This window comes from Talpa occidentalis, unplaced genomic scaffold, assembly GCF_014898055.3.
Source record: "Talpa occidentalis isolate TD23 unplaced genomic scaffold, MPIMG_talOcc4v2.1 talOcc4.2, whole genome shotgun sequence".
Classification (NCBI taxonomy): domain Eukaryota; kingdom Metazoa; phylum Chordata; class Mammalia; order Eulipotyphla; family Talpidae; genus Talpa; species Talpa occidentalis.
In genome coordinates, this window is record NW_023602073.1 from 2,715,707 (window position 1) to 2,740,365 (window position 24,659).

Below are 24,659 nucleotides of genomic sequence, written 5' to 3' on the forward strand. Positions count from 1 at the left end.
TGTTTGTTTGTTTTGTTTATACATGCACTGGGTACAGTCAGAAGCGTGGGAGGGTGAGAGAATTCACCAGAGCCAGAGCAGGGAGCAGAGCAGGCAGAAGGACCGAAATACACTGCTGAGGGGACCAGCGGGCGGCAGGAGAGGTCTGCGCGCCATGTGGGACCCTCCTCTGCTGGAGGGAAGCAGCCGGGGATCGAACTGGAGCCGCAGAGGCCCGGGCAGCTTTGCAACCCAGCGCGCAACCGCTGCACCTCCAGGGAGGACAAACCCTTGGTTCTTGCATGCATAAATAAAATCAATCTTTAAAAAAATATATTAGAGTTCAAGACGATGGTTTGGAGATCTGTATAGTTATTTTCTTTGTCCTTTTTTATTATCAACCATACTTGAGATATTGTGAAGAGACCTGATGAATATAATTCAGCCCTAAATCACTTCACTATGGCTTTCTCCTGGTATGTACGTGGAGTCATGTATTTGACTTTCCTGAGTCAAACATCTAAGAGACCCTCCTCCAGTTGATGAGTTTGTTTACATCTTAATTGCTTTGGTACATTTATGATGGTGGCATGTATCTTGAATGAAGAAAATCTAAATGGAGATGCTGTTTGTGGGTGACTGAAGAGACTGATCTCAATCACCCAGAGGAGTCGTGGACTTCATTGTGGGTATAAAAGTTAGACAGAGAAAGGTGCTGAAGTTCAACTCATTTCATCATTTTCTCCTTCAGGGAATACAGTAACAGTTTATTAATATCCTCATGTGTCTTCATGGTAGTAATGGAGCCATGAATATTATTGGACGTTGTTGCCAAAGAAATCATCACAAGCTTGTGATGAAAGAGCAGGTGAGCTTTTCATAACAGCGTGGAATTCTTGTGCATTCACATTAGCTAAGCACAGCATCTTTCTGTTGAACACCTACTCTGTGATCCAGATATCAGAAGGTCAAGATGCTTCTTAAATACCTGAATTTTGATTTTGATGAAATGTGTCTTGGTATCTGACTGTCTTATTTAGACTATATGTGAACTTCTTATGTGTATTTTTTAAATTAGTTCATACAAGAGCTGGGGTGCAGGCCAAAGGGGTGTGTGTGTGTGTGTGAGAGAGAGAGAGAGAGAGAGAGAGAGATGGGGCGGATTCACCAGAGACAGAGTGGGGCGCAGAACAGGCAGACAGAGAGGAATACACTGCTGAGGGGAGCAGCAGGCAGGACAGGAGAGGTCAGCCCTGCCCTGTGGGTCGCTCCCTGCTGTGGAGGGGCGGATACCTTCTGAGTCAGCGCGGTGCTTAACCCCTTCAGCCCCTGGGCGGCCCTGTTGAGCTCTCTTCCCTCAGAGCCCTGAACCCATTATGGGCCCCGCAGTTTTCACGGGCCTCGCCCACCCGCCCGTTCTCCTCAACCTCCACTCCTCCCACTTCCAGGCCGCAACCCCGCCCCAACGACGGCCCGACGGGCTGCGCAGGGCATTGTGGGAAATGTAGTCTCGCGCCGCCGTGGTTCCCGCGGAGGTTTCTGGGCGGGGCTTCCGCGATCTGCGCGTCCGGAAGTTTCCGCGTGTCCGGAGCGCTGCGGCGCCCTGAGGTGAGCGCGGGGTTTGTCCCGGGAGGCGGGGCTCGGGGGAGCGGAGACGACGGGCTGGTTGGGGAGCGCGGAACGCGAGCGAGCTCGCCCCCGGCCCGTGGAGTCGGACGCTTTGGAGCCGATTCCCGCCGGGGCGCGCGGGGGGGGGGCGGAGGCCGTTGGGGAGAACGTCCCGGCCTTTCCGGTTTCCCCGGCGCGGCCGCCCGGCCCTGTCCCCAGACGCTGCCCGGGGTCTTCCCGGGGCGGGGGACGGGGTCTCCGAGGCGGGGGCTTGGGGAAGCGCGGGTCCGCCTGTGCGCATGCGCGCTGACTCCTCTGGCCCCCCCGAAAGTCGGGCGGTGAGGGAGGGGAGAGCCCGGCGGCGTTTCTCGGGTTGGGGGGGGCCTGGGCGAGATTCGCGCACCCCAGGTGGGGCGGGAGAGGCCCGCGGGTTGCCCGGGGAGGCGGCCCTGTGTCGGGAAACTGGGTTTGCAGGGCGGGGGGTGGGGGGAGTTCCTGGGGCGTTAGAGGCTTGTGGACTGAATTTCCGGGCGCGCTGCGCGTTCCCCCCCAGGCGGCGTCCTGCTGGCCGCTGCATTCCCGCCTCCCGCCTGCACCTGCGCACCCAGGGGACGCAGCGCTGTCGAGAGTCCCGGAGCGGAGGGCGGGAAGGTCGTCTCGCTGGAAGTGGAGTCCACACTCTGCAGCGACTCCTCAGCTCTGAGACGGTTGCTCCTGCGTGACCGTGGCGCAGGCAGTGGGCAGTGTCACCTTTTACTGAGTTGTGGTGAACCGTCCGCCCAGGCTCTGCCGCGCGTGGACTCGGGGCCCTTCCTGCCCTGCTAGAAGTGCCACCCGCTGCCACACGCGGTGACTCTCTGGTGTCTCCAGGCAGCGTGTGGCGGGCTCTGGCCAGGAGACTCCGGACCCCGGCAGCCGCCTCTGTCCTCTGTGCTGGACCCCAGCGCCCCCCAGCGCCGCTCCCGAGCCCTCGCGTGTCTGAGAGCAGCGACCATGGACGAATCTCTGGTGAGTGGCGTGTTGGCTTCAGCTCGCGGTGCATTGACTTTATGCGAGTTCATGACCGGACATGTACATGAGAAACATAGTTTTCTGCAGGGACACATTCCTCACCAGGGAAAGGTGTGGCGTAGGTCCAGGCCCTTCCCATGTCCAGCGTGCGTGGAGATGGGGCTCTGCCCTGGTGCTCCCGCAGCGCAGAGTCTGTACCTGGGTCTCCGTTGATGACGCTGAAGGTGTGGCCTGTGGCTCTTCACCCCGCTGGACAGAAACACTTCCCAGCTCTGAGCTGCTCAGGTGCAAGGGGAGGGAGGAGGAGGTGGATGGGCCTGAGGACCCGAGTGCAGATGAGGGTGAAGGAGCCACGTGTCATTTGAAAAGGACAACTGAATTTTTAAGGTTTCTGTGCAGTTGCTGAAATCCTATAGTGTGTCCCAGGCCGCTCTCGGAGACTTTCATGCAGGCGTCAGTCTTGGCACGAGTGACGTTGAGTCCACTGGGGCGTCCTTACATCCCTGCCCCTGCTCTTCTCTCAGGGGGTCTGCAAACCCCAGGTGCCTGGTAGACTCTTCAGAGTCCTTTTTTCTGGCGGTTGTTTGCACTGCTCCTGCGCATTTCTCCTTGGTGTGGTCTGCGTGCATTTCTAGTGACGCTTCCCAGCACCCTAAGTTGTTCCCCAGTCCAGTGACACTCTCCAGCCTTTGCCTTCCCCAAAGTTCATGCCATGTTTGAGAACACCATGTGTGACCTTGGGGAAATTCCATTTTTTATAATAGTTTCAAAGCTTCTTATACTGTTTTCTCTTTCTTTTACTTATTTTCCCTCCTCGATCTGTCATTGACATGTGTAGCACTGAAAGTCTTCTGCTCAAATAGTTGCCAGTTTTTTCCTAGACTCCTAATGGGTCTTGCCCTACCCCTTGTTCCCCCTCTACCCAACCACCCTGGCCCATCCCCCGTCTGCCTCCCTCCCTAACTTCTCCACTCTTTCCCCTGTTCCCTCTGGTGGTCATCTTTACCTTCACATGACCCAGTTCAAGTTTGATTCAAGTATTTTGCCTGTAAATGTTTTTTGGATATTTATTTTACACAGATGAGTGAAGCCATCTCATATGTGCCTGTACTTTTTGTTTTATTTCATTGAAGAATAGCACCTCCTGGTGCCTCCCGAGTGGCGCAAGGGGTTGAAATGCAACCCATGGGACTGTCTGCAGTCTCTGCAGCATAAGTTCCATCCCCCGGCCATCCGGGGAGCTACCCACGTGGCGCAGCAGACCTGAGTGGCCTGCTGGGTCCCTCAGCAGTGTATTTCGGTCAGTCTGCCTGTTCTGTTCCCTGCCCTGTCTGCTGAATCTTCTCACCCCCCTCCCCACACCTCTGGCCTGTACCCCAGCTCCTGTATGCTTGAATAAATAAATCTTTTTAAAAGAAAACAGACTATCACCTCCTTGTCCACCCATTTTATCCTCAGTGTGACCTTTGCTCCTTCCTCATGGCCCTGCAGTGCTCCCCTGCGTGTGCTCCACCCTTTTTGCTCCGCCTCTGGCGAAGGGATGTAGGTTGGGCCATGACTGGGCTGTTCGGAACAGAGCTGCTCTGCTCCCGGGTGGGAAGAGTCTTTTTGTGTTTGAGTTTTCCCGTGAGGATAGTGTGTAGAAGTTTTGCAGATGACATGGAATTTCCGTTTTTATTTCCTGAAGAAACCTCCGCACCCTCATCCACAGGGTCTGTTCCGACTGTCATGGCCACCAGCCGCGGGTGAGAGCTCCCTTTTCTCTGCGCCCTCTCCAGCGTTCTTCCTTCCGTGTTTTTTTTTTCAGTCTTTCGCTTTTTTAAATACTATTTTACATATTTTCACATCATTTTCATTTTTGCAGAGCGGAATCATTTTCATCTTCGTTATAGTCCCCATAAAATTTTCACCCCCGATCCCCCGTTTTGTATAAATGCATTCGTTTTTATTTGGGCCTTCTCAAGGGGTGAGGTGGCATCTAAGTGTGTTTTCTATTTACATTTCTCTTACAATAAGTTAAGGTGAACATTCTTATTGTCTGCAGAATGTCAGAATTCCCTCTCCAGAAGAGTTTATGTAGTTCCTTTGTCCATTTTTGTATTAAGATTTATTTATTTATGCATGTAAGAACTGGGGTGTAGGCGAGAGGTACAGGGGGTGAGAGGATTCACCAGAGAAAGTGGGGAACAGAACAGGCAGACTGACTGAAACACACTGCAGAGGGGAGCAGCGGACAAGTCAGGAGAGGTCTGCAGCGCCATGTGGGTTGCTCCGTGCCAGCCAGGTATCGTACTAGCTGCAGAGGCTACGGAAAGCTTCATAGGCTGCGTCCCAACCCCTTGTGTCACCAGGGAGGCCCCCCTTTGTCCAGTTTTAATTGAGTCATCAGTTGGTTTCTCGCATTGTTTGGGGATGTTATAAATTTTTGGAATGAACCCTTTGTCACGTGTGTGGCATGCAGATTCTTTTTTTCTGTTCTGTAGATTGCATTTCAGTTTTTGGGTTGGTTTCTTTTGAGGTATGAAAGCTTTTAGGTTTGGTGGTGTCCCGCTTGTTGATTTTTGCCTTTTTTTCCCTTGGTGTTGGGGTTGTGTTCCCTAGTGCACTCTGTGGCAACTGTCCTTAGTGTGTACCTATATTTTCTGTCAAATACGTCGCCCAATATTTAATCCATTTAGAATTTTATGGATTGATTTATTTATCCATATAAGAGCTGGGGTACAGGCCAGACATGTGGTGGGTGAGAGGATTCACCAGAGACAGAGTATGGAGCAGAACAGGCAGATCTGGTGAAATACACTACTAAGGGGGGCAGCAGGGAGACAGGAGAGGTCAGGTGTGCCGTGTTGGTCTGTTCCCTGACTGGGGATCGAACTCATGCTGCAAGGGCTGTGGATAGTTTCATAGTGCTTTGTCTTGACTCCTTGCTTCACCAGGGAGGCCCCATGTTGCTGTATTAAGTCGGGTGGAATTTGGTGAGGATTTTCCCTTCTCTGTTCTTTGGTGCTGTTGGTCTATTTTTCCCTTTTATGCTGTCTTTTTTTGGGGGGGGATCAGGGCAATGTTGACCTCGTCATATGTGTTGGTGAGTTTTCCTCGGTCTTCAGTGTTTTGGAAGAAGCAAATTTCTTTGTGTTTGCTTCTGTCATGGTCTCTCTGATGATTTCTTTTCCGTGTCCCTGAGTGCTTGAGTATCTTGTGCTCCTGAATGTAGCTAATCCCTGTGTTCCAATCTGGTCTCCCGTCTTCAGTGTGCACTTCTCCTGAGTGTGTCGGTCACCTGTGTTTTGCCATTTCTGCCAGTTACACTTGAGCGTGGGCCTCTGCCCAGTCCTACTGCCACAGGCTCGGCTTCCACCTTACTGCGCCTGTAGCCATCCCGATGGCACCTGCTGCTCATGCAACGTGCAAACCTCATCCTGTGTTGTGCCCTCCCGTGTGGAATTAGATCCTTCCTAGCCCAGGTCTCCCGCCAGCAGAAAGGGATTTCTCTATTCCAGAGTTTCGTCTCACCCAATGCAAGTTTCTCTTCAGTATTACCTGATACCTTAATGGTTGCTAACAAAAGCACCACTGTGTGTGTGTGTGTTTCAGTTCACATTACAGTTCTCATTCTTGGCCAAACCTGATGGATGCGTTTTCTCAGTCATGAGTTTGCTCCCTTTTCTGCCTCCGACTGGACAGTGTGCTGACACCTCAGAGTTCAGGGGGAGAAAGTACTCAGGGGTCAGTAAATGTAGTTTTTAATAAGGAGCTTCACATATCCGTCATTGAGTCTGGAATACAGTAGGTGTGTGCATTAGTCATACATATGATTCTTGCTGAAGTTATCATTAATAGTAGATTTTGTTTTCAATTTGGATGGAATGTTTATAGAATATTATTAGAATGAATATATTTTACAACCTAATTTTCGCAGCTCTTCTGTCACTTGTGACCATGCAAGTGTTTCATTTTATAAACCTTTGCACTGTGGGTAGCAGCAGTGGCTGCTCTTCTGCCCATCGTGACTGTTGCTTCCTTTTTCTCCTTTTCCTACTAAACCTGACCCTCTATTCATTAATTCATTCATTCATTTATTCATTCATTCATTTTTTAAAAGATATACTTATTGTTGCATACAAAAAGTAGGGTACGGGCCAGAGGTGTGCGGGGGTGGGGAGGGCAGGATTCACCACCAGAGACAGAGTGGGGAACAGAACAGGCAGACTGACTGAAATACATTGACGAGAGATGCAGTGGGCGAGTCAGGAGAGGTCTGCCGCACATGTGGGTAGCACTCTGGCCGGGGATTGAACTCGTGCTGCAGTGGCTGCGGACAGCTCCATTGGTTGTGTCTTAACCTTTAGCCACCAGGAAAGCCCCTGACTCTTCATTTAAATGTGAAATAAAAAGTCTCCTTTTGCTGTTATTGCATGTGGTGGTCTTTGGCATTTAGTATCTGACAGTGTTATTCAGCCATCACCACCTTCCAGATTTTTTCATTTCCCAGTAATAAAATACTGTACTCATGAAGCTCTCGCTCCCAACTGCCCTGTCCCTCAGCCCCTGTGTCCACCATTTACCTGCTGTTTGAGTTTGACAACTCAGACCTGTATGAATGGAGTCTTGTTACACCTTGTTTTCTTGGTGAATCTCTTATTTTATTGCCTTGTTAACTGTTTTGTCATTTCATTGGTATCGTACAGGAGTCCCTTCATATTGTAATGTGTGTCATTGTCTAGTTCCATTGTGATACCCATTAATAATCTCTTATGTGTATCTACCAGTCTTATTTGTCCATTAATCCATCACCTGAGGCTTGGGATAATTTTGCTTTGGGCTGTAATGACTGGTCGTGCAGTGACCGTAGGTGAGCAGATGTCTCTCCCCGTCCCTGCTGTCCCTGCTATTGGGGAACACCCCGGGGTGGGGGTGGGTCCTCCTGTCATTGTGAGTTCCCTTTTCCCAAGAATCACCTTCCTGTCTGCATCATTTATGTTTGCCCCAGCAGTGCGCAAGGGAGCCAGGTCCCTATTTTTGCCAGTACTTGTTCTTTTCTTTCTTTTTAAATCATTGCGATCCCAGCGGATGTAAAAATCTCATCTCTTGTACTTCTGATTCATATTTCCTTCGTGACCATTCGTATTGAGCACGTTCATGTGTTAGGACCCGTTTGGGTGTGTGATTTGCAGAGCTTTGTGTTCCAGTCCTTTCCTCGTGGCTGCTCATTTCCATTTTGAACAGGGTTGAAAGTGCGAGGGGATTGTATTGTCCCATTTCATCATATGGCGCTTTTATGGCATCCTGAGCCCACTCCTTTTTGGAGGTCCCGTGAGTTTCTGTGCACAGACATGAGCCATCCACCTTCTCTCTTTGTTGTTTTATTTCTTGTATTAGCGTTTCGTCAATGAGCCTATAAAGAAGAATGCATTTTTGTTTTCCTAGATTTGGGATGTGCCAGGTTACTTTGCGAGAGCTGCTGTCAGTGCAGCAGGCTCATGGTGTCCTGGATGCTGTTGTGTCTTTGCATTTGTTTACTTCATTGTTTAACCCTCCGGATTTGTTTATTCCAGGGAGTCTCTGCCCTTGGTTCCACTACATGCATTGCTTACTGTTGTCATTTCCCTGGCAGCGTACAGGAGCTCCTGTGTGCGTGAACACAGGTGTGTGTTATACTCACAGTCTGCTCACTGGGTTTTCCTTTCCAGAGTCGCTTTACTGTGGCTTTCATTGGTTTTCCAAGAATGAATTATAGGGTCTCCCCTGGTGGCGCAGTGGTTGAGCGCTGGTTTGCAAGGCTGCACAGAGCCTCTTTAGTGCCAGTTCGATCCCCGGACACCGGCGAGGGTCCCACAAAAAAAAAAAAAAAGAGTGAATTATTACTAGGTATGACCATTTTTACGCATTTTTTCTTTCTGTTGTTGCTGTTGTTGTGTAGCATCACCCGAACCCGTTGTGAATAAGGGGACATTGAGCATCTTTGTTAGTCCTCCTCTCACTGGGAATGTTGACGTCGCCTGTGGCTGTGTCAAGGAGTTGTTTTGTGTTGAGGAAAAATCCTCTGAATCCTTTTTTAGCTAATACAAATAGAAATTTATTTTAATGGGTTCCTATTCAATATATATGTGGAGGTACATAGGATTTACTACACAGGAAATGAGATGATGGAATAAATTTACAGATTTCTTAAGATGTTTGTTTTCTTATACCGAGTATCTTATTTTTCAAAACTCTTTCATTGCTATGATCTATTTTTTTCTTTCTCCAAAAGAAGTATTTGTCTCTTGTAGTAGTTTTCCTCTTCTTTCAATAACTTTTGTTCTGGTCACCGTGTTCCCCCCTACGGTGATGAAAACTATTAATAATATCCTTAGAATTCCCAAATTCTTTTTTTTTCTTTTAGATGTATTTATTTTATTTATGAACATAGTGCTCAGGTGTAGGCCACATGTGCAGGGGGCGAGAGGATTCATCAGAGTCAGAGTCAGGAATAGAACAGGCAGACTGACTGAAATACACTGCTGAGGGGAGCAGTGAAGAGACAGGAGAGATCTGCTGCGCCTTCTGGGTAGATCCCTTGTTGAGACTCGAATTCTTGTTGCAATGGCTGCCGACAGCTTCATAGCGCTGAGCCTTAAACCCTTGTGCCACCAGGGAGGCCCTGATTCCCACATTTCTGTTCTCAGCTTAGAGTTCCTGATCCATCACACACATGTCCAGTTGCGTGTGGAATACCAGTGTCTACCAGCCCATCATGCGGACAGCATATTAGGAAAACATTCCTCGTACCTCAGCCACCAAGTTATTGCCGAGTTCTCCTCCCCTTTGTCCTTCCGTTTGAGAAGTGATGACCTGTTGTGTCTTCTCTGACTCTGTCAGCTGAACATCTTTTCTTAAAATTTTATTTTATATATAATTTGCATCATTATTTATTTTGCACACTGTATGCATTTTCATCTTGGTTATAGACACCGACAATTCCTACCCCCCTTATTTTATCCCTAATCCCTCCTCCCTCCACACCCAAAACCCCCTGTTTGAGAAACCCCATCTCTGGTTTATAGTTGCTTGTAGTTGAACATCTCTTACCTGTGCTTTTTCCCCCTTCATTGTTTGAACATTCTGGTTTCCGGTTCAGCTTTTGTTTACTGTGAGTTGGAGATCCCAGGGTTTGAGGTCACAGGAGTAAAATATTGGCACAAACTTGTACATGCTTTTCATTTGTTATGAAGCTCCTTTTGTCTGTTACACCTGCCAACCAGGTTATCAGCTCCTCAAGGAGCAAATTTTATTCATCCTTTTATTCTTAGAATCATACACACTTTCAAATTTATAAGGTAAGCTGTAGTTCTAATTTAAGGACCGAACAGGTGAATGTAGAGATGAGGCTCTTTCAACTGAGAATTCTATACATCCTCTACAGGACCAAAGACCCACAAAATAAGATGTTTGCACTTGCTCTGTCTGACCCAGGCTGCCGGCCCTGAGATGAGAAATGTTCCCTCAGAAGGGACGGTGTCATTTGAAGATGTGGCTGTGAACTTCACGTGGGAGGAGTGGCAGTGCCTGAGTGAAGCTCAGAGGACCCTGTACTAGGATGTGATGCTGGAGACCTGCAGTCACCTGGTGTCCCTAGGTGAGGAAGCGCCAGTTTAACACCCTAGTGCAATGCTGTCTTCTGCACCGATAAGTGTGCACTTGCTTATGAAACTGAGTGCTGGTGAGATTGAACATGGCAGGCAGTGTACATTGTGGGTGTTTCGGTTTTTGTTTTTTAAGGAAAGATTCAGATTGGCCTCTTTTGCACAGCTCTTCACTTTGCTTTTGTTAGTTTTCAAAGACTGAAGTTGAACTTGATCGAAGACCAACACTGTTTCTCATCACAGGGCATTGTGTTAACGATCCTGAGAAGAGCATCAGGTCGGAGCAGGGAGTACAGCCGTGGTCTGTGGACAATCCCCCAAACCAGGACCTCTCAGGTCAGTCAGTGCTTGCCAGGCTGGGAGGCTGATAGGAGGCTGGGAGTGTGGCCAGTGATATTGGCCACACTGAGGTGCTTTCCCATTGTGCAACCTTGGACAGTGTGTCTGCATATATCAAACTGATTCTTTTTTCTTTCTTTCTTTCTTTTTTAAAGATTTATTTATACAAGCATGGGGTACAGTCAGTCAGAAGCTCGGGAGGGCAAGAGAACTCACCAGAGCCACAGTGGGGAGCAGAGCAGGCAGAAGGACCGAAGTACACTGCTGAGGGGAGCAGCGGGCGGCAGGAGAGGTCTGCGCACCATGTGGGACCCTCCTCCGGTGGCCGGGGAGCAGCCGGGGATTAAACCGGCGCTGCAGAGGCTGCGGGCAGCTTCGCAACCCAGCGCTCAACCGCTGCGCCACCGGGGAGGCCCTCAAACTGATTCTTTATTCAGTTCCCAAATATTCTCTCTTGTGGATTTCCTCCTGCTCTTTTAATGGTGGTTGTCTGTGTTCTTAAACCAGTATGCAGTCCCTGATACTGTGGGGATTATTCTGCATTAATCACGTTTCTGTATTCTCTCTCTTAGTGTATTCTCACAGACTGTTTTCTTTAGGTACCTGTTCAGGAATTTTTTTATTTCTGTATGTTCATGGGAAATTTAGCCAGTGGTAAATTTTCTATGAGAGGGGAGAGCAACAGTACTCACAGAAATGATCTTTGCTTTCTGAAGTTATACAATCTGTGAGGAAAGAATATATAATAAATACATTTATTGATAGAGAGGTAAAGCCACAGAGGATGTTTGACCAGCATGAGTGAAACAAAGTGGAGGATGTTGTTTTTGCTTGTGTGCTCCATACACATCATTATAGAGATTAATTCTTTTCTTTCAGAGCTCAGGTGAGGTGAATGGCTTGCACTGACATGTCATATCTATAGTTCCCTCTGCAGTCTGGGCTAGAGGCTGTGTATTGCTTTTGGAGATTCACTTTGCAGGTGACTAACTCAAAAGGGATAGAGGGGCGTTGATTGGAGAGTTATTTAGAACATGAGTAGTGTTTCAGAGGCAAACCTTGTGACTGCCCACATAGTAAATGGTGAGGCTGAGGAGGACCCAGAAATTGTTCATCATTGGAAGGGATGTTCTGTGACATGGGAAGGGGAACCTGAGGTGGTGGTTTCTAAAGCCATGGCACCAAGAGTTTGAGGTTTGGGGCTCATACCTTGGGGAGCAGTGTGACCTGTGCAATTCCACCTTGTCGTGGGAATCATTGGGAGGAAAGTAAAGGAATCAACGGCAGTGTGATGTAGCTGTGAGTCACACACGACATAGAAACTGGAGTTACTATGAAAAAAGTAGAAACGCAGTTTCCAAGCAGTGCGGTGAGAATACCAGGGTGTTGCTCTCAAAAGAATGTGGGAATAGCCTTTAATGCTGATAGCCACAGGCTGGATGCATAATTTTTTTCCTATCGCTCAGCAGGGAACGTGGGACACAATGATGAGGCGGAGTTTGCTGCATGTGTTAGGATTCTGAGCCTTATGTGATGTGATATTTAAATACGAACTGACAGGTCTCTGGGCCTCCCCGGTGATGCTGCGGTTGAGCGCTGGGTTGCGAAGCTTCCTGTGGCCTCTGCGTCACCGGTTCGATCCCCGGCTGCTCCCCGGCCACCGGAGGAGGGTCCCACATGGCGCGCAGACCTCTCCTGCCGCCCGCTGCTCCGCTCAGCAGTGTACTTAGGTCCTTCTGCCTGCTCTGCTCCCCGCTCTGGCTCTGGTGAATTCTCTCACCCTCCAGCGCTTCTGACTGTACCCAGTGCTTGTATAAACAAAAACAAAAGAAACAAATAAATAAATAAAACATGCTTCTAAAAAAAAAAAAAGAACTGACAGGTCTCTGCTGTGGAGGGAAGCACATGCCTCTGAGAACCTCTGCAGGTGTTCTGGCCAGGGCCTGGTGGAAAGAAACACTAGGAAATGGAGAAGCAGTGTCCTTGTATCTTAGCAGGCCTCTTGCTTAAAATGCCTTGGCAATGACTGGGTCACTCCGTCCACATATTTCCGGGAAAGCCATGGCCTCTGCAGGGCTTGGTTATTCATAAAGTTCCCGCAAGAGCTGCACAGGGTCACTCTAACAAAGAAAGTATGTAGGATCTATGTTGGGTGAAATGCTTCTGGTTGTAATGGACAATTCTAGTTAAAGGACTATTTTTACCAAATATTTATGATTTTATAAAACCATGGTGAAATTAGTTTTACTGCTTTGTTATCCTGGTTTGGCATTAGAAAATCTGTTAATTGGGGCCTCCCTGGAGGCGTAGGGATTAAGTCTCTTAGCTCTCACTATTATGGCCTGAGTTTCATCTACAGTGAAGGAGCTCTCCCACTTTGGCACAGCAGACCTCTCTTGTCTCACCCGCTACTCCCCTCAACCGTCTATTTTAGTCAGTCCACCTGTTCTGTTCCACACACTGTCTCCACGCTCCCCTACAGCACCCCCACTCCTGCACCTCTGGCCTACACCGCAGATCTTCTATGCTAAAATACAAAATACCAAGAAATCTATTCTCCACATAAGTTACTACAGGCAAAAAGCATGAATCAGAAAATCAATACCTGTAAATTGTGTTGTAATATAGGAGCTTTTGTGCCGCTTAGTAGTATTCACTCAAAATGCTTCCTTTTTAGAGACATGGTCGTTTTTATCTCACTTTAGATGTCCATACCGTGGATCACCTGACTCCCGACAGCCCTGCAAATCGGGGCCGACATCTGTGGCAAGTTCTTACCGCCAGCAGCAAAATACCATCCAACGAGAGAACTGACTTAATGGAAAAAAGCATTTTGGACTCAATTCATTGTTTGAACCATAGTATCAAAAATGGAAACTATTCAGCAATGATGCCTGAGAACTTTACTATACATAGGACCATGATGATCCCTGGTGAGCCTCATGAAGAGCATGCTGGAGAGAACGAGGAGGTCTTTAGTAGAATGAGGGAACCCATTAAGTATCCTGAGCACCTTAGTCACCAGGTGATTCAGAACTTTGAACAGCCTTTTGAATTTCGTGAACAAGGAAAAGTCTCGAGTGAAGAAACAGTACTTACACCTAGAGGAGCCCTTCCGGAAGGGGCTGCCCGTAAATGCATTGAGTGCAGGGACACCCGTGATGAGGCACCTTTCGATGTCCGAGACAGAACCCAAGGAGGACAGACTCCCTGCAGTTGTAATGAAAAGGGGAGAGCTGCGGAGATGATTCCAGTGCATTTGCATCCTCCTAGGTATGTTGAACATGAGCAGCAGGAATGTTATGAAAGTGGGGCCAGTCTCAGCAACACGTTTCACACCTATCCACATGAGACTACCCAGTTAGGACAGAATAATTTTGGATATAAGAGATATGGTGAAGCGGCCTCTAAAGCCTCTTTTCTGACTGAACATCAGAAATCACAAGCGGATGATAAACCTGATGAGTGTGGGGGCACCTCTGAGATTTCCTTACAGAGGAGACACCAGAGAAATCTCACTGCAATGAAGTTGTTTGGCTCTAACTATTATGTGAAAACTTTCTCATGGAAGACTGCCCTCACTGTACATCCACAATCTCAAACGGGAGTGAAGTGCTACCCGTGTCTAGTATGTAAGAAAACTTTCAGGCACAAATCGGCTTTTAGTGTCCATCAGAGAACTCACACAAGGGAGAAACCCTATGAATGTCAGGCGTGCAGGAAAGTGTTCTCCTGTAAGTCAGTTCTTGTTCTACATGAGAGGACTCACACTGGAGAGAAACCCTATGAATGTGAAGGGTGTGGGAAAGCTTTTTCCAGTAAGTATTACCTCAGTGAGCATCAGAGAATTCACAGTGGAAAGAAGCGTTTTGAATGTCAAGAGTGTAGGAAGACTTTCTCCTGGAGATCATCCCTCAGTCGCCACCAGAGAAGTCACAATGGAGAGAAACCCTATGAATGTGAAGGGTGTGGGAAAGCTTTTTCCAGTAAGTCTTACCTCAGTGACCATCAGAGAATTCACAGTGGAGAGAAGCCTTATGAATGTCAAGAGTGTAGGAAGACTTTCCACTGGAAATCATCTTTCAGGAAACATAAGAGAAGTCACACTGGAGAAAAGCCTTATGAATGTCAAGAGTGCAGGAAGACTTTCCATCGGAAATCATCCCTCACTGTACATCATAGACTTCACACTGGTGAGAAACGCTATCATTGCGAAGGGTGTGGGAAAGCTTTTTCTACTAAGGCACACCTCATTACACATAAGAGAAGTCACACTGGAGAGAAACCCTATGATTGTGTAGAGTGTGGGAAAGCTTTTCCCAGTAAGTATTACCTCAGTGAGCATCAGAGAATTCACAGTGGAGAGAAGCCTTACGAATGTCAAGAGTGTAGGAAGACTTTCTCCCGGAAATCATCCCTCATTCACCATCAGAGAATTCACACTGGAGAGAAACCCTATTATTGTGAAGAGTGTGGTAAAGCTTTTTCTAGTAAGTCATCCCTCAATCTCCATCACAGAAGTCACACTGGAGAGAAATCCTATTATTGTGAAAAGTGTGGGAAAACTTTTTCTAGTAAGTCACACCTCATTACACATCAGAGAAGTCACACTGGAGAGAAACCCTATAAATGTGAAGGGTGTGGGAAAGCTTTTTCCAGTAAGTCATCCCTCTGTCACCATCAGAGGACTCACACTAGAGAGAAACCCTATGAATGTGTACAGTGTGGGAAAGCTTTTTCCAGTAAGTCATACCTCAGTGAGCATCAGAGAATTCACACTGGAGAGAAGAAGCCTTATGAATGTCAAGAGTGTAGGAAGACTTTCCAGTGGAAGTCATCTCTCAGGAGACATAAGAGAAGTCACACTGGACAGAAGCCTTATGAATCTCAAGAGTGCAGGAAGACTTTCCACCGGAAATCATCCCTCACTGAACATCAAAGACCTCACACTAGTGAGAAACGCTATGATTGTGAAGGGTGTGGGAAAGCTTTTTCCCGTAAGTCAAACCTCATTAGACATCAGAGAAGTCACTCTGGAGAGAAACCCTATGATTGTGAAGAGTGTGGGAAAGCTTTTTCTAGTAAACCACACCTCATTACACATCAGAGAATTCATACTGGAGAGAAATCCTGAGTGTCAAGAGTGTGGGAAAACTTTCTGCCAGAAATCATCCCTCAGTCAACATCAGAGACGTCACACTGGAGAGAAGCCTTAGGAGTGTCAAGAGTGTGGGAAAACTTTTTCCAGTAAGCACGCTCTCACTAGACATCAGAGGTGTCACTGGACAAAATCCCTATGATTGTGAAGAATGTGGGAAAACTTTTTAGGAAGTCAGCCCTCACTAGGCATGACAGAATCCACACTGGATGGAAATGCTATGCATGTCAAGAGTGGACAGGCAGGCCTCCCCTGGTTGCGCAGGTGGTTGAGCGCAGCGCTGTGAAGCTGTCCTTGGCCTTTGCGGTTGGAGTTTGAGTCCCTGGCCGGCCAGGAGCAGCCCCGTGGTGCGGCAGACCTCTCCTGTCTTGCCCGTTGCATGTATTTCAGTAGAGTATTTCGATCAGTCTGCCTGTTCTGTTCCCCGTCTGTCTCTGGTGCATCCTCTCACCCTCCCACACATCTGGCCTGTACCCTGGTTCTGGTATGCTTGAATAAATAAAAATCTTTTTAAAAAATATTCAAACTTGGGAGCACAAACCACATCATTCAGCTGAGAGCAATGGGAACTGACATACAGTTTCACTCCTAATGGCGTGGAGTTACCTGGTACACTCTGTGAAGCTTTGATACAACCTGGGATATCCCATGGCTAAATCACTTACATTTTGGTGTCTCAGTTTCCACATTTTAAGAAAATTTGGATTAGACTAGCACTACTAATGGGTGAATGAGGCTTACTGCAATCACAACATCAAAAATCTGTGCAGAAACATAGACTGTGCAAGCTTGAATAGACCTCTCTGTCACAGAATTTCTTGGAGCATTTTAAAGTCAATGTGCTCTACAAAGCCGCAAGGAAAGGATACCACACACAATATCCCTCACGTGTTGTTTTGACACACAGCACCAGAGACAGGTTACATTAGGAAGAGGCTACTATTCGCTATAATTCCCCCTGGATCCCAAATGGTCAGATCCCTTTGATCCTAATGTCTTATGGTCACATCCAGAGCCTCCTAGTTCTTTGACTGTTTATTCACTAAGAAAGAGTAATAATGAAGTGAAGGGTGTTTCACTTCATACTGTACACATCCCACACTGTACACATCCCAGAAAAAAATCCTTAAGAAACCACAACTATGCTCTATACTCCAGGAAACAAGAATCTTTAAAGGGATAATTAGTGGAGGATTTGAAACTCCACACACTCACTGCACTTTCCATTTTTAAGGAAGTTTCCTTAAAATGTACCTGTTTTCCTATTTCAATCTGTTTCAGCATTTTTTTTAAAGATTTATTTATTTATGAATACAAGAGCTGGGGTGCAGGCCAGAGATGGGGGTGGTGGTGGTAGTGGTGAAAGGATTCACCAGAGACAGAGTGGGGAGCAGAACAGGCAGACTGACTGAAATACACTGCTGAGGGTAGCAGCGGGCTGGACAGGAGAGGTCTGCTGCACCATGTGGGTAGCCCCCTGGCTGGCCAGGGGATCGAACTCATGCTGCAGAGGCTGCCGATTGCTTCATAGTGTGGCACTTAACCCCATGTGCCACCAGGGAGGCCCTGTTTTAACATTCTTTTGTTATAAAGACATATGTGATATTTGGGTTTTGCTGTTTGTGTCCCATAGCATAGAATAATATATTCATGCAAACAAAGAAATGGACTTGAAAATTAACTGGAGGAAAATGCAGGAGATAAATGGATGAGTAGTTATTTATAAATGGGAATTCAGCAAAATTATTAGAAGACAAGTGTGCCATGCTGACCTTTGCCAATCCTCTTGACCAAGGTTCTTTTGGAGGAATAAGTAATTGCTTGCTTTTGGCATCATTCTCACCATAGACATATGTTTCGCATTGTCAGATGGTTCCGTAGGATTGATGTGATGTAGTATAATGCAGCTCAGTTCATTTAATTTGCATTAAACAATGCACAATGTACTAGTTTTTTTTTTTTAATAGAGGCATGTTATTTATTTATTTGTTTGTTTGTTTTGTTTATACATGCACTGGGTACAGTCAGAAGCATGGGAGGGTGAGAGAATTCACCAGAGCCAGAGCGGGGAGCAGAGCATTCAGAGGGACCGAAGTACACTGCTTGAGGGGAGCAGCGGGCGGCAGGAGAGGTCTGCGCGCCATGTGGGACCCTCCTCCGGTGGCTGGGGAGCAGCCAGGGGACGAACCGGCACTGTAGAACCTGCGGGCAGCTTCGCAACCCAGCGCTCAACCGCTGCGCCACCGGGGAGGCCCCGCAATGTACTAGTTTTTCTGTACTTTTTTTCTTGACCTTATAGAAATGGCCTCAGATAGACTCATTGACCTTCAATCATAAATCAGCCCTTTACTGGTCAAGAGGTGAAGTGGGTTAACAGTGGATTTACTTGTAAATTGAGAAGAGATAAATCGTTGTTCCCTCCAGGGTAGTGCTGTATTTATAGATTGGAAGGCAGAACCAGGTTTCAAAAAGCATTTTACAGGAAGGTAAAGTCTTAAAGACCTTGGGTGTTTTTGATCTCTGAAACTTGTATATCTGCACAATGCCGCGGACCAGCACAGCAGTGAACGAGGAGGCCCTCTCAGGGTTGAGAGACTGCGCAGGGTGGTCAGGGATTCGGTGAATAAATGACACACAGACACACCTCAAGAAAGTGGAAATCTGAGTGTAATTTTATTTAAGTTAGTGGCCAGTATCTATGTTTTTCTAAAGGCATAGGATCGGTTATCAGTGAACTAAAGCAGTTGGCTCATAGGTTTAACTTATCATTGACAAGGCAGTGATTTATGTCCAGAGTTACATTTGGATCTAGGCACATTCCTAAGCAGTCAGACCATTAGTTTTGTCTTTTGTTTTATATAATTACATTTTTTTCTAGCTAACCACCAAATTCCTTAATCATTATTAATTATAACAGGTGCACTTATTATTATTTTTATGTAATAACATTTTTTCATTAGGGATCAAAGCTAAGGAATTTTAACATGTAACAGAGCAATTATTGAACTAACAATTTTGTTGTTACACAAGGTTTAGTGGTGTTTCATTTGAGTCATCCTTGTTACTAGATTTCATGTTTCTTTAATTTAGCAATCAATGACCTTTACAGAGGAGAAGGAAGAAGTTTTAGAAAGAGAGTGAAGGGATAAAGTTTGTAGGTCTGAGGAGACGAGATAAGGCTCCTTTTGGTCAGCATTTTTTTGGTGGCTCCTGGTGGTCGTTATCTTTTGATAGGTCTGTCTCATCTATGTCTTCAGGGAACTTTGCTGTACTCCCCTGCGCGCTGGTTCCTTGCCCAGCCGGACCTAGGGACCCTGGTGAAAGCCATTGGCCCTAAAGGTCACTGCAGGGGGAGGTGCAGCAGCACAATTGTTGTAAAATACACTAATAAAATAAGATAGGATGTTGCTTTATATTTGCCTGTGTTAGGACTTGAGGTGTTGTACAGGTAGAATGAAGGCTACATAAAATAAACTCATAAGCTGAATCTTAATTCCTTTGGGAAACCCACCACTTTTATTTATAGGTCTATAAGCCTAACAGATAAAAATAACTAAGAAAATATATTACAAGTGTATTTCATACCACTCTCCAATCTGTAAGCATTGGATGATCTGTAAGCATTTCCATCCCATAAACCTGCCTGATAAATATCTGTTAACTTGAATATGTGGAATTAATCTCTTCATTAGAAGTAACCTAAACCTACATACAGAATAATAGGACGACATGATGGGCCTGGTCTTTAGCTAGTTTGTGATTATATTACACTACACAGATATATCCTTGACTGCAAAATGACAGGATAATTTTAGAAATTTGCAATATAAAAAGCAAGCACATTTGGCATATAAAATAGTGTCAGAGATTTCAGAGCAATATTAAAATCTGCATTTTATTTTTAAAACATGGAAATCTGCTTCTAGCAAGAGTCAAGCACTTTAACCAGTATGAAAAAATCAGTCAGTTTTTAGATATTGTAATCTATTTCTAGGTTATCCAAGTCAGCCCTTTGGATATTTTTAGCTGTATCTATCCACCACAAAGCATTAAGCAAATGACAACATGGGTCAAACATTAAGAATTTAAACGTCGGTTGGCCTCCTTGGTGGTGCAAGGGGTTAAGTTGCCACCACTAAGAAGCTATACTCAGCCACTGCAGCACTGCATTCATTCAGTCCCCAGCCAGGATGCTACCCGCATGGCATAGCAGACCTCTCCTGTCTCACCTGCTGCTCCCCTCAGCAGTGTATTTCAGTCAATCCGCCTGTTCTGCTCCCCACTCTGTCTCTGGTGGATCCTCTCAGCCCCCATGCCTCTGACCCGTACCCGAGTTCTTGTATGCATAATAAGCCTTAAAAAAAGAATTTAAATATTAATCAACACTGAATGGGGACTACTGTCTGCAGAAATACACTGCTCTGTGTCATTCTTCATGGGCTCGTATGATTAACTGTTATATGAGATGGAAGAATGACAACACGATCTTCCCACTCTCTGAAATGTGCATTTGACATCTTCAACCTAAATAACCATGAGGGAAAATTGACTTCAGGAAAATCAACTCTGCTACCACTTAGTAACACCTAAAAATAAGACCCCAAAGGATCAACATGTTAATAGATAACTTCAACATGTTTCTGAACAAAACTCAATAATGCTTGGAAAAACAAAAATCTATACCGTACCCAACAATGTGAAAATCTAAAATGCCTGCCATCCAATTAAAAATACGAGACCTTTTAAAAAAGAGGAGAACACAAACATCGATCAATTGAAGTAGACCCAGAAATGACATTAGTGGCAGAATTAGTAAACTAGGACATGAAAGCAAATATTATTGCTGAATTCTGTGCGTTCAAGAAGCCGAAGAATAGATTGATATTAAGAGGAGATATAGACTATATAAAAGAGGCACACGTTAAAATTCAAGAGATGAAAATTGCTGTGTCTGAGATTGAAAAGTTCACTGCATAAAATCAATGAGAATCAAGCACACTGAAAGAACTGCAAGGAGAAATAAATGAATCTACTGACAGAGTTGGATATTTCTACACCCATCACACCCATTCTGGACAAATCCAGAGGAAAAACTCTGTGAAGACATAGTGGAACTCAACAGTAGTGTCAATTAATTGGATAGCTATAGAATTTTTCATCTAACAACAGCAGGTGGGCCCATTCTGGTGGCCTAGGGGTTAATCTCAGCCCTATCACCCCTATGGGGCTGAGTTCCATCCCTGCCAGGGAGTTAACTCACATAAGGTACAGCAGACCTCTCCAGTGGTGCCCTACTGCCCTCAGCAGTGTATTTTGGTCCTTCTGCCTGTTCTGCTCCCCACTCTGTCTCTGGTGAATCCTCTCAGCCCCTCATCTCTGACCTATACCCCAGTTACTTATTTAATTATTTACTTATTGTTGTGTATTAAATCTCAAAAGGAAGTAAAATAGTTTTTATTGGGCAAAAATGAAAACACAACTTACCAAAATATGTGGAATATAGAGAATCCAGTGTACCAAGGGCTATTCATAGCCTTGAATTGATATAAAAAGAAGAAAGATGTAATATGCATAATACAAGTTTCCACATAAGGAAACTAGAAAAAGATGACAAAAGTAAGGCCATAGCAAGTAGAAGAAAATAAATAATCATGCCTAGAGCAGACATTTGTGAGATTGGAAACAGGAAATTAATGGAAAAAATAAATGGAGACAAAAATTATTTCTTTAAAAAGATCAGTAAAATGTATAAGGCTCTAAAGATCAGTAAAATGTATAAGATTCAGTAAGACAAGAGTAGGGCACAGTCTGCTAACCTGAGAAAATAAAGTGTCACAAGTTCCATATAATTGTAAAGGATTACAGAAGAAGAAAGAGAAGGAGAAGAATGTATAAACAAGTCTGTCCACAAATTGGATTATCCTGAAATGAACCAATTCCTTGAAAAATACAATATGTTCAATCTCACCAACAATTCCTCTTCTGGGTACATATCCAAATGGATGAAATCACTGTATCTGTTCCCCTTGTTCACTGCATCATTATTTACAACAGTCAATACATGGAATCAACCTAAGTGTTCATTTATGGATAGTTGGATAAATACTGTATGATTTCACTTAATGTGGAATGCCAAAAAACCCAAACTCGTAAACAGAGAAAATATCGGTGGTTGCCAGGGGTATTGACTAGGGTATTGATTAGGGTCTTTATAGTTGAAATGTTTAGTAAAATGATGCCCTAACAAGTTTTGAACAGATACAAATAGTTTACTGTTCACAACTTTGAAAATGCCAAAAAATATAAGAAAACATAGAAACAATTTTCCATTTTGTACCCACCGATATTGCCACTTGTCATAGTTTTTCAAATACTGTAGGGGTATTGACTAGGGGTGGGAAAAATGGATGGTAATGATCAAAAGGTACAAGTCATAAGATAGATAAGTTCTGGGCATTTAATGAACAGCACGGTGACTATCGTTGGCAGTGGTTTAGTGTATACTGAAGAGCTGATAAACATGCTCTTAAAAGTTCACATCCCAAGGAAAAATCAATTGTGACTAGATGAGGTGAGGATGGTTAACTAAATCTATTGCAGTAATCATTATGCAATGTGCACATATATGAAATCATTAAGATAAATAAACAATGATGTGCTATGTAAATTACACCTCAATAAAATTGGCCAAAATGCAGAGCTTATTTTATATCCATTACATCTCATAAAACTTTTCAAAAATGAAAGAAAAGACAAATAATATCAAGTAGAGAGAGTAAGAGTTACGCATGTGGGAAGACCTAATGTTTAACTTTGTTTTATTATTCACAGTTTAGCTTTGGTTTGACTCATATGTTCATAGGTCCTTTTCATGTTAGTAAAAATAATAAAATGATTAGATAATATCAGGGCAGAATGATACAATAATGAGCGTTTTAAAACAATGGCTGTAATGTTTAATCTGATTCTCTGTAGCTTTTCTCCCCAAAGTTATAAATGATAATAAAATTTTTCCAAAGTCTATTCAAATGGTGTTGAAACCTCACAGTGAATGACATCGACAAATGAATTTCTATGATATCTTGAAGTAGAAGACTATTTTTACTTCTATTTCAAGTTTTCATTTAGTGAGAAACAGTGATACATTCCAGTTTCCTCAAGGATATGCTTTGAAGAATTTTGGACAGTTATATTTTAGGATATTTTGGGACTTAATAATGGTCAAATCTAGTACAAAGAGAATGCCACGAGAACCTGCTCTTTAAAACAGGTTGTCTGCTGCTGTGTTTCACCTATGACCTGTGCATTTCTGTGTATTCAGACATGGAACTTGACAACCTAGTCTGCACAGAGGAACTGGTAATGCCTTGACTTTAGGAGAAGGTGGACAGTTGCTAGTCTTCTGTTTCCTTTTTTTTTTTTTTTCCTTGTGGCAAAGGGTGGACTGATGTGTGGATATGTGTTTTTCTGAGGTTTCTGGCATGTATCACACCTCTGACCATGATCTCAACTGGAAAACTCGAGCCAATTGTATTCCCATAGGTGTTAGCAGACCTTAAATCGTGGTTTGGTAATGTGTTTAAAGCTATAATTTTAATAGTCCTGAAATACTCAGGTTTTTTGCTAGGAAGATAATGATATAAAGCTAAGAGCTATGGATTCTTCAAAACAGATGTTGGTAGATGGCTTTTCTCGTTACACAATTACAGACAGAAAACTCACATAGGTTACAACCTGGAGGATGGTCTTGGAGTCGTACAATCATTCTGTTCTCAGTGGTTAGAGAAAAACGTAAGATGTCAGAAATCAGTGTGTAATCCTTTATGTTCATTCCAGAATTTTTTTATAGGGGTAAATGGTTGGTTATTCAAGAGATCACTATATAACTTTTCCAGCTGTATGAGTCTTTATAGTTGAAATGTTTAGTAAAATAATTTCCTAACAAGTTTTGAACAGATATAAAGTTTACTCTTCACAACTTTGAAAAGGCCAAAAATATAAGAAAACGTAGAAACAATTTCATTTTGTACCCATCCATATTGCCATGTCTCATAGTTTTGCAAATTCTCTGTGCTTGTGTCACAGGTCACAACCTCAGGAGATTTTTAAGCGTGATATGAAACCACTGCCATCCATGGAGGGCCTGGAAAGATCTTAGAATATTGGTAGGTGGCATTTTTAATAATGAATGGTACGTACTTACAAAACTTTGTCTTGGTCAGCTACAAGACAAGGAGTTTTCTGAAAAGTTAATGTAATCACCGAAACTGAAAAGTTTATGTCATCACCTGTATTGTCTAAATTGTCTAAACATTTTTCTTTTTCAGTCGTATGTCCTTGGGCAGCTTCTAGGAGCAAGGAAGGCAAACAGAATGTATACTGATGGGAGAAGAGGTACAGCGCCTTTAATATCCCAGGTCCAACTTTGAATCAACAAGTGCTCACATTCTCGTGGTGGCCTTCCTCAACACAAGAGACTTCCTACGTTTTCTAATTACCAAACAAGCGAACACACACAAAACAACCTCCCCCAAACCCAGCAGCTGAAACAGAGCTAAGAGGCAGGGACATGATGTTTTCAACATAGACCAACACTGCTCGCTCCCTTGTCATACCGTGCATATTAAATCAGACGACCGACATAGTTGTACAGTGCCTCGATCACCACAAAGGTCGCTGCAGAAGAGTGTCAGCGGAGCAGACACAGCCCCCTCTGCTCCAGTTGAAACTTTGCCATAATTGACATCATTTTTCTCCGTTCCCACTCATTCTACTTTGTACCGCTGTGCTTCAGCCTGTCTTCTACCGGTCTTCATTGATTGCCTCTTGGGAAGACTTAGTTGGGATATACCCATCGGGTTACGGTTGTGAAAAATACCAGTGTTCAGTTATTTCAGGCATATAAGTATCAGGCGTCCCTCAGGTCGTAAAATAGCTCT

The 24,659-nt window shown here is 44.8% G+C and overlaps 1 protein-coding gene across 2 annotated transcripts; it reads left to right on the plus strand.

Moving 5' to 3' along the window:
• Positions 1–23,785, plus strand: LOC129146359 (zinc finger protein 345-like). Of its 2 annotated transcripts, XM_054698284.1 has the most exons (4): positions 2,146–2,595; positions 10,054–10,216; positions 10,467–10,559; positions 13,268–23,785. In XM_054698284.1, exons 2-4 carry the CDS (start codon positions 10,183–10,185, stop codon positions 15,694–15,696), a joined length of 2,556 nt encoding a protein of 851 aa, XP_054554259.1. In that variant the 5' UTR covers positions 2,146–2,595; positions 10,054–10,182; the 3' UTR covers positions 15,697–23,785. The 2 variants fall into 2 exon arrangements, with proteins under 2 accessions (XP_054554260.1, XP_054554259.1); XM_054698285.1 differs by lacking the exons at positions 10,467–10,559; positions 13,268–23,785 and adding an exon at positions 1–847 and having other exon boundaries at positions 2,458–2,595; positions 10,054–10,186.
• Positions 23,786–24,659: the final 874 nt, after the last annotated feature.

Excerpts from the sequence above, each read along its gene's own strand:
- LOC129146359 (XM_054698284.1), top strand. The coding sequence starts at position 10,183 with ATGCTGGAGACCTGCAGTCACCTGGTGTCCCTAG. Across the intron at positions 10,217-10,466 it reads CAGTCACCTGGTGTCCCTAG|GGCATTGTGTTAACGATCCT; the intron begins GTGAGGAAGCGC and ends TTCTCATCACAG. Across the intron at positions 10,560-13,267 it reads CCCAAACCAGGACCTCTCAG|ATGTCCATACCGTGGATCAC; the intron begins GTCAGTCAGTGC and ends ATCTCACTTTAG.